We start from the raw sequence: 13,843 nt of genomic DNA, 5'->3' as shown, positions 1-13,843 counted from the left end.
CCGTTCCTCAAAACAAAGCAATGTAGCTGTTAGCCATTCCAAATGAAGCCCTTGGTTCCCCCTTGCCAGCCTTTGCCCTGGGATACCTGGAGCTTTTGCTATCACCCCATCCTGACGTTCTTGCATTACAGTGATAAACCTGGCAGGAACATGCGAGCTATGTGGGAGCACTGATTTCCATAGTAACCAGAACAGGTGTGTGCCAAGGCAGATGGTTGCCTGCAACCACCGCAGCAGGTAGTTTTTCCTCATTGCCAGAGAGTGATGGACACTCTGGATGGGAGAGCAAAGCAACAGAAGATGGAAATACATTTTACCCTGTGCGGTTTAAGCCCAGGGGCCTGTCTTGACTGCATATTTCCTCTGCAAAACTGAGAATGGCTGAGAGAGCAAGGGACACCTCAGAAGCATGAGGGTCTGTGTGTGAAGGGGCTGATGTCCCAGGCAGGCGGCTGCACTAAATGAATGTCGGCTCTGATCCCATTAGGTAGTTTTGCTCCTCTCCACTCGTGATCTCAATGCTCATTGATCCCACCCTGATGATTATCTGAGATCTTGGTTGGGTGGACTGGTCACCTGCTTTGGATGAAATCTGTATTCCTGTAGGGTAGTTACATCTTCTCATTTGCTAATTGCTATCTTAATTCCTTTGGTAAATATTTAAGAAAAATTGTGGTTCATGTGGGGCCACTAAAAAGAAGGAAATGGCAAGGTGACAGCATGTTAGTCAAATGGAGGACATATAGTTGGTGCACATGTAATGAGGGCCATTCAAGGAAATTGTTTTCTGGCCACAGGCCTTCTCTCGCTGCCTCACCCATTGCCCTAGGAAGCCAATCACCATTGCATGAATCGTGTGTCAGTTGTTCAGCTGCACTCCACTGACCGATGACACGTCAACCAGTACCGGTGGCTATTTGACATGCGCATAGCCTTTTAGCTCAGCTTTGTCGTCACAGAGGTGGTCAAAGCCCGATACTGGCTGTGTGATGTGAGTTTCCCTCGGCCATTCTGAGTAGCTGATGGGAGACTGAAAAGTTTCCCTTGAGCTTGTCCTTGGTGCCTTCTTTGTGCCCGATTGGATTGGTCCTTTAGGAGTCATCACCCGCTCCTTCCCCATCCTGCCCCAATATGACTCATTGGAAGGGGCTGTGCAATTGTAACAATCCCTTGTGGAGCCCCCTTCCTTCTCAGTGTTCCTTTTGCTCCCTCAGGGTTCATCCTATGAGTCTAGTTGTGTTTTAGGCCTTTGGCAGACTCCAGCACATTTATATCTGTTATTGGCCGGGGGGGGGGGGCGGGGGCTGCCTATAGAGGTTAAACCACTTTGAAACCACTTTATATTTTAAGGTTGACATCAACACTCACTGCTCTCTTAGCTTTATTATCTCATTCTGTCTGCCAACCAGCTCTAGGAAACTCCTGAGAGCACTGAGCCAAGAACCTCCTCAGAGCACTGGGCCACGGCTCAATGTTCACCGGTTCTTGCATCACTTCAGAATATGCGAAGCACAGTTCAACCCCCCCCCCCATCTTTTAGCCTGCCATTAAACTGAACTGAAACATGACTTAAGCCTGATGGGGTGCATAGGCCTAGAAGAGTTTTCAAAACAAGCTAGTTTAACCATGTGGGCTGCTTACACCCCCCCCCCCCTTACAAATGTGTTCATTTAGGCTAAGAGCTGTCCTGGGAAGATTTTGAGTGGAACGCGATGGATTGGCAAATGTTGTCCCAGCGCTGCTTTTGCAGCACTAAGAGCCGTTTTCAGGTATTCTAATCCTCCACGTAAATAGACCTGGAGGGGACTGCAGGAGGGGGGGATGGAAGCAAAGCTGGGGAACCAAGGGTCACTTTAGATGCCAGGAAGTACTTCCTGACAGGACCCCGGGGGTATGGAATGGGCTTCCACAGGGGGTGGTCGAGGCCCCATCGCTGAGGGTGTTCAAGGATAAGCTAGACATGCACATGGTGGGCAGGTTGTGAGCGGAGCCGGCTGGAACCATGGGTCAGACTGGATGGCCCAGGAGACCCCTTCTGACTCACTTTGTTTCTATGATCAATCAGTGGGGTGCCTGCTGTACCCACAAGGCTCCCCACAGGTCCTGCTTCAAAGGCAAGGTTGGCTGGACTCCTGCTGATGGGCCGCAACCCAGCGGGATCCCACTAACAAGAGCCCTCTGGACGTGTTCCTCCTCTTCAGGGCTGGCGCCTGTTGATCTGCCTCCTGTTCTGGCCCAGGCAAAAGTGATAGAGGAGGCGTGGGAGATGCCATGGCCTCGTTTGCCAGATCTTGGCCTCTTAAGAAAGCATCAGGAGGCAGTGAGGATGATCAACAGGCGCTGGTGAAAATGGTGGCCAGTAGCCTCCATTTTCAGTGCCTCTAATGGGGCCTTGCCCAGGGTTGCTCAACCACAAGGGGGCTGGCACCACACTGAATTCTGGAGCAGGTATTTCTGTGATGCTGAGGGTGTAATCCCTGTGCAGACATAGCCAGAGCGGCAGGGCCCGCACCTTGCAGCCTGCCCCGGCAGCGGAGAGGGTTACAGAGATGGCGAGGGAAGGGCAGGTGGAACTTCCGCACTCCTCCCGCTGTGCCTCATGCGATTCAAGCCCATCAGGGATTAGGATTAGAACCTCTCAACAGGGTTATATGGGAGGAGTCATAGGGGAGGATCCATAGGTGGACCATAAAATGCCTAGTCTCTCCCTAACCTTCCAAACAGTGTTTGGAGCAGGTTTCCAGCTCCCCCTGTTGGGCTTGCTTCAGATCTTAGAGACTAGTTGGAGCCTAAACCATCAAACTGCTGAAGGGATACTTACAAAGAAGCATTTATAGATGGCTGGCATGTTAAGCAGCACCCCTTATTCCACAGGGTCTCTCCATAGACAGAACAGTTTCAGGAAAGCTGCCCTCTCTCTCCGCAACATTGGGATGTGACTAATAGTGCTGCTCGTTGTGTGGGAGTTAAGGTTGGGTGCATGAAATGAGTGAGGCTTTCCGGTCTCTCATATATGCATAAGAAATGGGATTAGGAAGGGGAAAGGGAGAACCTCCGTTAGGCCTTCAGACTAAGGTTTTCCGAAGGAAGAAACCGATGGGGACCATATGGCCATGGGTGCAGCTGGGGAATCCCTGGTGGAAACAAGTGACTGAAGGCTGATGACTAGGGCTTGATAGAAACGTTGGTCCAGTATTAGACTTCATCTGAACTGGTCTTGTTGGAGCTGGCTCCCAGTGTGACTTCGCTGGAGCACGCCTGCTAAGGACAAGTTGGTTTGTTTCCAGAGTGTAGATCTTCGGGTGACCAAAACAGCACCGATTTGACTGGGGTGGCAGAATGGGAACTTGGGGAGACTGCATGGTATCCTAGAAGGGGCTATGTGGGCAGGGTGAATCCCTGAACAGGAGTGCACAGCACACTGCAACATTTTGTTGAGGCCCCACTTATTTCCCAACCACAAGAGAGTTTGCCATTGTGCAGTTCACTTTGGAACACCCACGCGCAAGAAAAAAGCATCAGTTGGGGCAAACCCTGGAAGGGGCTGTGGATATGCAGGGAAGAATTCCCATGAAGGCTCAGTGGCACGGAATGTAGCGACACTGAGAGAAGGGAAAAATCGACACTGGCCTGGGAAGGTGAATGAGATGGAGTGGTTGGAAAGGGAGGAAGGAATAAGACACACACAGAGAGGAAGCCATGCAGAGAACTATTCTTAGAAAAAGGAGACATCCAAGGTTGAGACTGGGTACCAGTTGTTCCCTGAACCCCTCAAGTTAGCAGCAGACAGAGGAATCCCCCATCTTTCTAACTCAATTCTTACTTGGTGTGAAACATGTTTAAAAATCCTGCCTATGCCAATTCCAGAGCAATTGCAGTTCACTCTCCACATTGCAGACTGGAAGAGGCTGTGGCTGGGAAAAAGGTAGCCTACGCTATCCCTGCAGTGTAGCTCATACTGAATACTGCAGGTCAGGTTCCTCCTTGTTTACAACAACCCTGTAGTATGACCACAGTATTAGACCCCTGATGCAGGATGGGCTGAAGTTGCAAAAATACAATAAACCTGTCCATTACTTTTCCCCATACATTGCTGAGAATATACAACCATCTGCAGTGTACTGTTAAACCCACATTGCATGTTGGAAAGGGATTCCAAGTAGCTTACACTGATCCTGCAGTGTTGTCTATATTGCAGGTTGCAGATGGGGAAAGGCTGGATTGGATTTCCAGTTACTCCTCCAGACTTAGATTGTGGGAGAAACCAATTTATTCAAATTATTACTCTTTTAGGCCTCCTCCCAAGCCATATTAAGCATTCCGTTGTTCTGCATTCCACCAACTTGCATGCGACCATGTTGGAATGCTAAAAGTCCAAAATTTTTAAAAACTGTGCATGAAGACAGACCCAGGTTAGATCATGGGCTGACTTTGGTGTTGGTGCTTAGCGGCAATAGCTAGACGAAATGTAGCCTAGCCACTTTTACATTTTTTTCTTATTTGATAGATTTTCTGCAGTAAGGAAAATGATGGAAGATATGAAGGCGGTACTGGGAATACACTGGAAGGTTACAAGTGAGAATCATTGTCATCTGGACCTGCCTGTAACATTCCATGAATGAGGCAGGGTGCTAACAGCGTACAGACGTTGTCTAGACATTCGTTGCAGCATTCTGATGAAGGGTCTTAGTTGGCTAATTGCCATATGCAATAAAATTGGCAACATCCATAGGCAAATGATAAGTATCTGTGGGGTGGGGGTCAGGAGTGGTTGGAAATACAAAATATTTAGGACCAAAGCCTATGAGAAGAAAGCCTCCCAGTCAAATGTGCATGGAGCAAGCTTGGTGGGCATATATGCTGAACGAGGTGGCGATGGAATGGTGTCATGTGAAAGAGGGCATGGCTGGCTACAGTTCTGAACAGCAACACTCCACACAGTAACGTTTCATTGCAGGCTCCACTTGTCATAGTTTAATGCTGGTTGATTGGCTATGAGATTTTTTTTAACCATACACAGGCAAGCAGTTAAGATGAAAATGGGGATAGTTGCTATAAGGAGGACTACTGCTTTTTGCCCCCTCTGTGCTGTCTATCCCAGACCACTTCTGGAGCAGACATCTAAAAGGCCCACCTTCCTTGGGAAGATAAACCTTGGCTGCATAAAGATCGGTCTGATTCTTTTCCTTAAAGAACAAATGGATCCAAATGATGCGATCTTTTATTCTCAGTAGTGCTGAGGCCTCGTGATCCTGCTGACCCAAAGCGATGGGAGATGCTTACACCCTGCGACGCTCTGCCAGGGCCGCTTTGTCCTGCTGGAGTCAGCATCACGCTGTGCAGCCACGTGCAGCTCAACCCAGGTGCCAGCTGGGCGAAGGAACTTTATTCAAGGCACAGTCATAGCAATAAACAGAACAAGAGACAGAACTCTGGCATTTTCCTATAGGGCCACAGCCATGGGAAAGACAAGTGACCAGAGCTTCCCAAAGATGCCACAGACTCACTCACAGGCACTTTGCCTCTGTGGAACAGAACCGCGAAAAAGGAGGCATCAAGGGTTGCTACATTAGCATACGTGAACAGGTAAGGATCATGTCATGTGCCCCACAGCAGAAGAAACAGCTGACTCACCTGTCCGCTCTGGGCTTGGCTACCCTTTCAGAGCAGCCAGAAAGGGCATGGAGTACCCAGGTGGAGGAAGCCAAGGTTTGATGGCCCGGGTGCTGGATTAAGGAGGTGGTTCATGGATGCAGATACTCTTTCCTGCCTGCACGTCTGGTAACACTGGTATTTGCATCCAGTTTCTCCACGTGGTCGTGCCGTGCAATGCCCCACCTCTCCCCGCGTGTTCTGGCAGATCTGGGAAACCGGCTGTGGCTCTGCTGCAAGGAAGCGAGGGACAAGCCTACCATTCCACGCCCGTGGGAACCGTTGCAGGGGGTCAGCCCAGACTTGCACAGGCACGCCTGAGGGTCTCCAGTTTGGAGCAGGCAGTGTGTGTGTGTTTGCAATATACATGCGGCCTTTTCTGCTTACTCCCCAGGTAAGTGTACATACATTTGCAGCCCTAGATTAGCAGTTAATGCCGCCCTGAAGGGGCTGCTGTACTGGAGGATGTATTGATTGAAGCAAGCAAGCAAGAGCAAGCTGCTGCCTAGAAAAAGCGGTGCTCCCTTGTTCCTGAGCTGCAGTTGCCTGTTGCTCAGCTCAAACTTTCAAAAGGCTGTAGTTGGGAAGGCAGAAATCACATCATGCAACAAGTAGGTGTCTGTCAGTCTTTCAGATATTTTGGGGGAATGGTGCCAAACCAAGCACTGCTAAAGGCTGTAGGTCCCAAAGGGTGTAAGGCAGGTAGTGGAACACACACCCTTGACTTTGGGGTGTTGGGACCCCAGTAGCCTCTGGAGGGAGGAATTCACCAGTAGGGATTTATGGACTTCATTAAATCCATTTCATTTGCATTTTATGGACTTTCAGGCACCTTTCATTCTGTTGTCTGCTTATTTACTAAGTGCATTCCTATGTGTTTGCACAACTTTGCATTCCTAAAACTGTACAAATCCCCCCAATGCACAAAGCTTTTCTTAATTTGGGGGGGAAGGAACATTTTTAGTTACTTTTTTGCCTTTTTTTGGATTTTTCTGCAACTAGATAGGCATAACATTTCTGCAAGTTTAAAAAGTGGTCTGCAGGTCTGTGGAATCTGTGCAACCTGGAAAAAACCAGTCTGCTGTGGAATTTGCACGTTCAATTCAGAGAAATTCGAGCTTGTTTGAATCTGTTGCAGATTTCTCCAACTGCCTGACTTACCAGTCCCTTCTCAGAGACCTGTGTTGCCTTTACATCAATTTGCTCTCCTTTGTTACTCTGTGACCTGGTCTATGACATCCTTCTGCAGGTGCCTGCACTAAGAGCAACATTAACTGCTTTACACTGAGTTGGAGCACTAGTCCCTCTCACCCAGTACTGTCAATACAGACTGCCAGTGGACTTCCCAGGTGTCAGGCAGGAGTATCTGCTGTACCTGGAGATTCCAGGGCTTCAAGCTAGAAACTTCTGCATGCATGTGCTGTACCACAGACTTACCCACCCCAACCCAGCCTGCCAAGGTTCCAGCCTCTGCCACCATCTCCTCTGGAATCCCAACCAAAAGTGGGTCCTGGAACAGAATTACTAATATGGTGGGCACAGTTCAAATGCCAACAGTTAAGGAACGGTGCAAACACAGTCTGCAGAAATAATTCAGTCTCACTGCTTTCCATGAAACCTTTAACACAGAGAAGTAAGACCAAACCTCTTCTAATTCTGTGCTTCCTCCCCCTCTTTGGATGGTTGCCAAAACCAGAGGGATAAAAGTCAATGGGTGGTTTTACTTGTTTGCTATAATCCATACCCTAATTTAAATGAAAGCAAATGCAAATAAAGTGACTCACATCTCCTCATGTAATCTGGATACTTTTTAAATGCATGATGTAGGCTCCCTATCTCTTGCGCTCCAGTATTTCCTTTTCATCTTCTGCTTAATTTTTAGTATTTCATTTTCTGCTTAATTAATCTCCTACAATTGGGCCAGATGATTGCACCCTGATAAGAATGGCAAACTACCTCTGAAAATGAGGCCAACAAAATGGGGAATTCTTACAAAGGATTCCAAAAGCAATGGAATAAGCAAAGGCTATGCGTTATTGCACAAGAATAAGTTCCAACACACTGCAGTATGCCTTTCCTTCAGGGACATCTATACAACAATGTAAACAGTTTATATTATAGGTTTTAAACATGTCTGTCTGTTGAAAATATTTAATACAACACGTACATGACAATAGCAATACAACTGTTTATCTAGACTAAAAGGCTCAGCATTCCAAACTTTAAATAACTCTAACATATATTGAATGATATAATTTATTCCTGAGATATGCTATCATTCAATACACATGATGGTTATGAACAGTTTGAAATTTTCAGTCTTGCTTTTATCAGATAGTTTTGTTATGATAAAAATTGTATTACTGTTGCATAACTACACATTTTGAAAAAGAGAGTTATACTATTCTTACACTGCATTTATATCCCAACTCTCTTTCCTCTAGTGAGGAACTCATGCACTTTATATAGCTCTCCTCTCCATTTTTATCCTCATACGAACAACCCAGCTCAGGCTCAGACTGATTTACTCAGAGTCACCCCGTGAGCTTCCTGACCTGAGTGGGGACTAGAACCCTGAACCATCACCATCTAACCCTTAACCATCACAGCACGCTGGCTGTATTTAAAGTCTGCAAGAGAAATTTTGCACATTGTTCTATAGATTTCCTTGGAGAAGACCCAACAAAAACATGCTGTCACTGTTTTTGTGAAATAAAGCACTGTTTTGCTTATCCCTTAGCTATTTTTTTTACTGAGCGAAGCAACATGCTTAAGTGCTTTTCAGGTTCGCGTGTCATGATGAAACAGGAAATGTAGCACTACGGCCTCTTCCAGGTCCTTAGATGTGGGGAAGAAAAGCATGTGGTCCATCAGGGCTTATTGGGTCATACCGCACTGTGTGGCAAATTCTGCTTTGAGGCAAGGAGTGTACATTATGGTTAGCTACAGAAGGCCCCACCTTGGCAGAAAGCAAAGCAAGCATCTCTCTCGGCACAGAATCTTTGCATTGGAAGAGATGGGGTGCTTGCTCAGCAGCTGTGCTTCGCTTCAGAAGATGCTTCATACACACAGTTCTGCAGGGAAGGTCTTCCCAAGCAGTCATGTCTCAGTATTTCAGCCAATAAATCATCTACAGGAACATTTCAGAGCAATCGCCATTGTTTTCAGTGGTCTCTACTTCAGTAAACATCTAATTCCAGGGTATGTTTATCAGTTGCTCTAATTTCTAGCCATTCCAAATGTCGGATTGCGACTCATTATCACTCTAGAGTTGATGGAAGTTGCAATCCAACAGAACCTGGAGGGCCACGCATCCCCCAAACTTTCCTCCAGGTCCTTTTATCCGCCAAATGAGCATCTAAACATTATCTCTTTCCTTGCAAAAGAGGCCTTGAAACTGTGCATAGCGATTTCATTATTTCCAGACATGCCCCCTCTGAGGCAGATCTCCTCCTGTGCTTTTAACATTTGTAGGCCAGGGAGAAATCTAGGAAAATCCTTCTCTAGAAGAGAGACACTGTACCTGAGGAAGACCTTTCCCAATTACAACTGCTACATGCTAGGTGAGTTTCACCGGATCAACAGCTATACAATGGTGGTAATTGAAGATGAAGGAGCACTGCCAGGAAAAGAGGGCGGCAATCCTCCATTTGTGTGCAGACCAGCCCTCCTTCCTTGCTTACTGCATTGTGACACTGGCCATTTCCAGCATGTTTAGGGCCGCTGCATTCAATACCAGCAGGAGAGACAGACCACATAAAAGTGCTCAAGTCCCAAGAATATGCTTTGCACAGTGAATACAAGAGAGAGGAGGGCAGGCAGTCTTGTGCCTGCCAGCCATTCTGGGCTACAATTCTCATAAGCCCCAGGCAGCATGGTCAATGGTCAGGGATTATGGGAACTGTAGTCTAAAAGATGGGGAGTACATGGTTGCTTACCCATTATCTAACAGGTTAGTTCATTATGTAGTCCTGCTAGTGAGAACTCTGTATGGAGTAGCTTCACAGGAAAACGATTCCCATGCAGAAGTCTAATAGTCATCTGATAACGGCACCCATCATTTTAATGCTTCTACCTTGAGGAGGGGTCAGGTCAAGTTTGAGCAGATGACATCGCACAGCCTGGGGGCTGACAATCTCTCATGCTTGTGGACGGAGGATGATGGCTATTTCAAGGCAGAGACCTTATCTCTGCTGGCCACTCCATTCTTGCCTGAGCCAAAAACCTGGTGCCAAAGTAGATGCGACTGCAGCACAGCCATGTGGTTAAACTAGGATCTGCCCCAATCATGCAGAGAGAGGTCCAGTTCAGGGAAGCAAAAAGAGCTTGTAGGTTACGTGCACTGCAGGTCCCCTCTCCCACAGCCCAAAATTCTGCAGTCTGCAGACTCTGCTTCTCACAGCTTGGAATGAATATTTAGTTCCCTCACCCACATGCCCTTTTTACTCTGAAAGTCTGCCTCATTCCTGGGTTTCCACAAGATTGCACCAAATTTGGATCAACATGCACAGATCATCCACATTCATATCTAGTTTGGGCTTGAGTTTCTGCACAACTACTCCCTGCCGCTTATTTCCATTTGGATACCTCTGTTAAAAGCAAGGAATTGGGCCACCTATCCCCCATTTGGATGAAGACAATGCAAAATCTGAACATGGCAAGTCTTTTAGCTGTCAAGCACACAACCAGCCAAACACAAGCCTAGAAAAAAAAGAGACAAGTCATGCTTGTCACTTGGGCCAAACTGGCAAGGTGAATCTTTCTCAGAAACCATCAGGCAAAAGAAGAACTTCAGCATCATCTAATGAGTGTGCAGGTGGGAGGGGAAAGCCACAGCTCTGTCACCTGCATGCAGAATGTTTGCAGGCCCTGGTACCATTCAGGAACCATGCAGGCCCATGCTTCTGCTGCCGCTGCAGCGCCCTGAACTGCATGTGCATCTCAGACATGTCTTAGGAAATGCTCGTCAATCCTTTCTTCCCTCCCTTTACAGAAAAGTTCATAGCTATTGTGGCCATTATATAAATCTAGATAGCAATTTCCTCTTGTTGGCATTAGAAGAAGGCCACACACACTACAGGAACGCTTCCCAATTACCCAAAAGAGCACAAATGAAAATGTGTGTGGGAGCGAGACTGAGAGAGAGACGGAGAGAAAAGGTGGCCTGAGAGGATTTGCCAGAAGACACAGGAAGAGCTGGGCCATGGCAGCCTGTAATGCTGGAGCAAAAGGAGAGGCAACACGTTGGACATACTGCTAAAGAGCCGGAGCACAGGGTGGGAGTAACACTGCCTCCTTTGGATTCCCCATGAGTTTTGTCTCTGCCCTAGAACGGAGCTGCCACCCAACCACAAGGCTAGAGATGTGCAGCGTCGAAGGGCACACTGTGCGCCCACCTGACCGTTTCAGATCTTGTTACACAAGCCTGGAGCTTTGCCCAAGTCTGGCTTGTAGCGGGACGGATATGGCAGTCGGAACAATCTAGGCCTTGGGACACGATGCTTTCCCTCTGGCACACTTAATACTCTAAATGTTCCCGTCTGTCTGTCATTGCTCTGGTGGGGCACGGTCAACGGTAGCGGGTTTGGTTGTCCAGCACAGGCCCAGTTCTGAATTCACCCTCCGTGCTTTCCAGCTCTGTTTCAAAGCTCTGCAGCATCCCCTCTTCCACATTCTCCACTTGCTCCAGACGGCTGCCCATAGTGCCATAGGACTGATGAGCTGGGGATGCTGCTGGTGTCAGGCTCAGTTCTGACTCCTGAAGCACGGTGGCCACAAACATCTGTGACACAAAAATGAGGTGGTGAGATGTCGAGGCCTCTCGCTCGTGCCGCTTTGGCTGGCAAGCCACATCCCTCCTGACCCCCCACTCCCATCCTTCCAAGGAATGCAGAAATGATGCGACATCTGGCCTGTGAAGAAATGATGTGACATCTGGCCCTGTTGTGCACCGAGCAGCTGGGGAAGACTTGGTGCATGTACCTTACCAGGTATCGGTATGAAAGAGCTGTGCTATTGCAAGCAAACTTGCAAGACAAACAAGAGAGTTTTAAAAGCAAATGGAGGATGCACTTACATTTGAATTGGGAGTTGAAGAGATGCTGCTCCTTTCTGCATCATTGAAAGTGCCTTCAGATTGCTCAGACATCTGCTTGTAGACAGGGAAGAGTAAGAGAGGATGAAGGACAGGAAAAAACAGCTTTAAAGCCCTGCCTGTAAATCCCCAAATGGTGACTGTCTTAGGACACACTCCTATGAACTGCACCCTTGATGTCCAGAAGCCCCCGAACATAAGAGCATCGCATCAGCCACTGTAAGGAAGGGAAGGCGGCAGAGGCTGTCTTTTCCTCCCCATCTTTCCCCACTGCATTTTTCTAGTGACAGCACTTTGGAGTAGGAGAAAAGGAGACTGGAGAGGCCTTGGGACAGCTTAATTTTGACCTTCCTGGATTTCTTTTCTCCCGTTCACCAAAATACCTCCCCTTTCCCCCTCACTGTAGTCACCTTTCTGATCGCTGGCACGATTGTTTCAGTGCCAGCTGCGAGGGCATGATTGTTTACTTCCATTCCAAGGATGGAGCGCTGTCTCCAACTCTGGAAAGGTGAATTCAGAATATTCCAGGGACCTTCAGACAATGGCTAAGGTCACAGAATTGCTCCATCAATGGATCTTGGGTTTCGGATTCAGTTTAGCAAATGAGATCAGGCCCACTCTGCTGGATTTACCCAGTTCCACAGGTTTTTTTATATTTGCATGTACAGCATTTATTTAGAACAGAAGTGGTGGCCTCCCAAGTTTGCAACTCCAAGCTTTCAAGACATGATGGCCCATTCCTAATGACCATGCTGACTGGGAATGATGGGACCTGCAATCCTAGATATTTCAAGATGACAATTCCCAGCACGCTTGGCTCTACTGGCAGGGGTGATGAGAATTGCAATCCAGCAATTACAATTGCTGGACGATCACAGATTCCCCAGCTCTTAGAGGTTGGTGGGTTCAGCTGTAGTTGTGGTGGGATACAAGGGTTTCAACATGCACCAGGTGCCCTTGAATTCTTCCCATCAAAACATGGTAGCAAAAATATGTAGGTCTTGCTGATGTATTGTATTTATTATGATTTACAATTCTATGGATACCTTAAAGTCCTCTGTCATTTGTGTTTTGGACCCTTCAAGACTCAAGAATTACAAACTGAATATTCCAGTTTAAGATGGTTTCATTTATTGTATCTGAAACTGCACAACAGATTCCAAACTGGTTTTTATCCCTTTAGTTGTATTTGACATATGCCTATTTTTGGATTCTTTTTGTCTCTGCTGGGCTTCCCTTATTTAGTTGACAGTTTAATGTACACACCCATCCGTTCCTTTCAGAGGTGTATTCAGGCAAAAGTCTGAAAGTCTTTGAGTGCTATCAAGGCAGTGCACATGTGCATGTTAAAAATAACGTGCAAACTGGCGTTTGGTGTTTAGATGCTCTCAATACACCTCAACTGGCAGCTGGTCATTAAAAAAAATGCAAGCAGCAGCCCATAGGAAACTGGGAATAGTTTGCCTTCTCTTACCTGGTAACTGGAAGGCTGCCTTGGCTGCAGCTTCTTCAAGCACAGGCTGAAGAAGGAAGAAAGGATGCAACAGAGAAGGACTACACAGGTGAAGATGGTGATGGGGTGGATGGAGCCTGCAGCATCAATGAAAAGAAAAACAGTACAGCAGGTAAGTGATGAATGGACCAGTGTTTCACTCTCTGTAATGTGCACATTTCCAAGCTCAAATTATGCTTTCCACACCAGGTTCCAAACACTTTTAAATGCCACATGAACACTTGCTGGTATTTTCATTTCCACAAACATTCACAAATATCTACTGTTTTTTCACTAAAATATCACTTTTGCAACCACATACCCTTAATAAATGTCTTTCTGGAAGCTAGGCATTTTGGCATGTACATATTTTGATGTGCAATTTTCTCTAATGTACACACCCTTGCATACCTCTGCTATCACACAAAGGTATTGCAAAATTCAGAGAAGTGCAAAAACCAAAGGGTAATTGTATGGCAGCGTAAGTGTTAAGTTTTGAAAGTGCAAATCTAAGTGGTTCATACTAAAATGTTAACTAAGTGGATATTGTCCCCATTCCCATGGCAAACTGAATCAGCTTTTATTGATTTCTCTGCCTCCTATTC

The 13,843-nt window shown here is 47.0% G+C and overlaps 1 protein-coding gene across 2 annotated transcripts in view; it reads right to left on the bottom strand.

The window, feature by feature from the left end:
* Positions 1-11,025: 11,025 nt before the first annotated feature.
* Positions 11,026-13,843, bottom strand: part of TMEM63C (transmembrane protein 63C) — an 82,570-nt gene continuing 79,752 nt past the window's right edge. For both annotated transcript variants that reach the window (XM_044436420.1, XM_044436421.1), the window contains 3 exons: positions 13,221-13,336; positions 11,729-11,800; positions 11,026-11,434 (listed from right to left, as the gene is read on the bottom strand). In XM_044436420.1, the coding sequence (XP_044292355.1) occupies positions 11,222-11,434; positions 11,729-11,800; positions 13,221-13,336 (401 nt within the window). In that variant the 3' untranslated portion in view covers positions 11,026-11,221. The remainder of the gene's footprint in view (positions 11,435-11,728; positions 11,801-13,220; positions 13,337-13,843) is intronic.

The sequence above is a fragment of the Varanus komodoensis genome, unplaced genomic scaffold (assembly GCF_004798865.1).
Source record: "Varanus komodoensis strain SLA01 unplaced genomic scaffold, ASM479886v1 scaffold3, whole genome shotgun sequence".
Lineage (NCBI taxonomy): Eukaryota > Metazoa > Chordata > Lepidosauria > Squamata > Varanidae > Varanus > Varanus komodoensis.
This window is presented reverse-complemented; position numbering and strand designations above follow the sequence as displayed.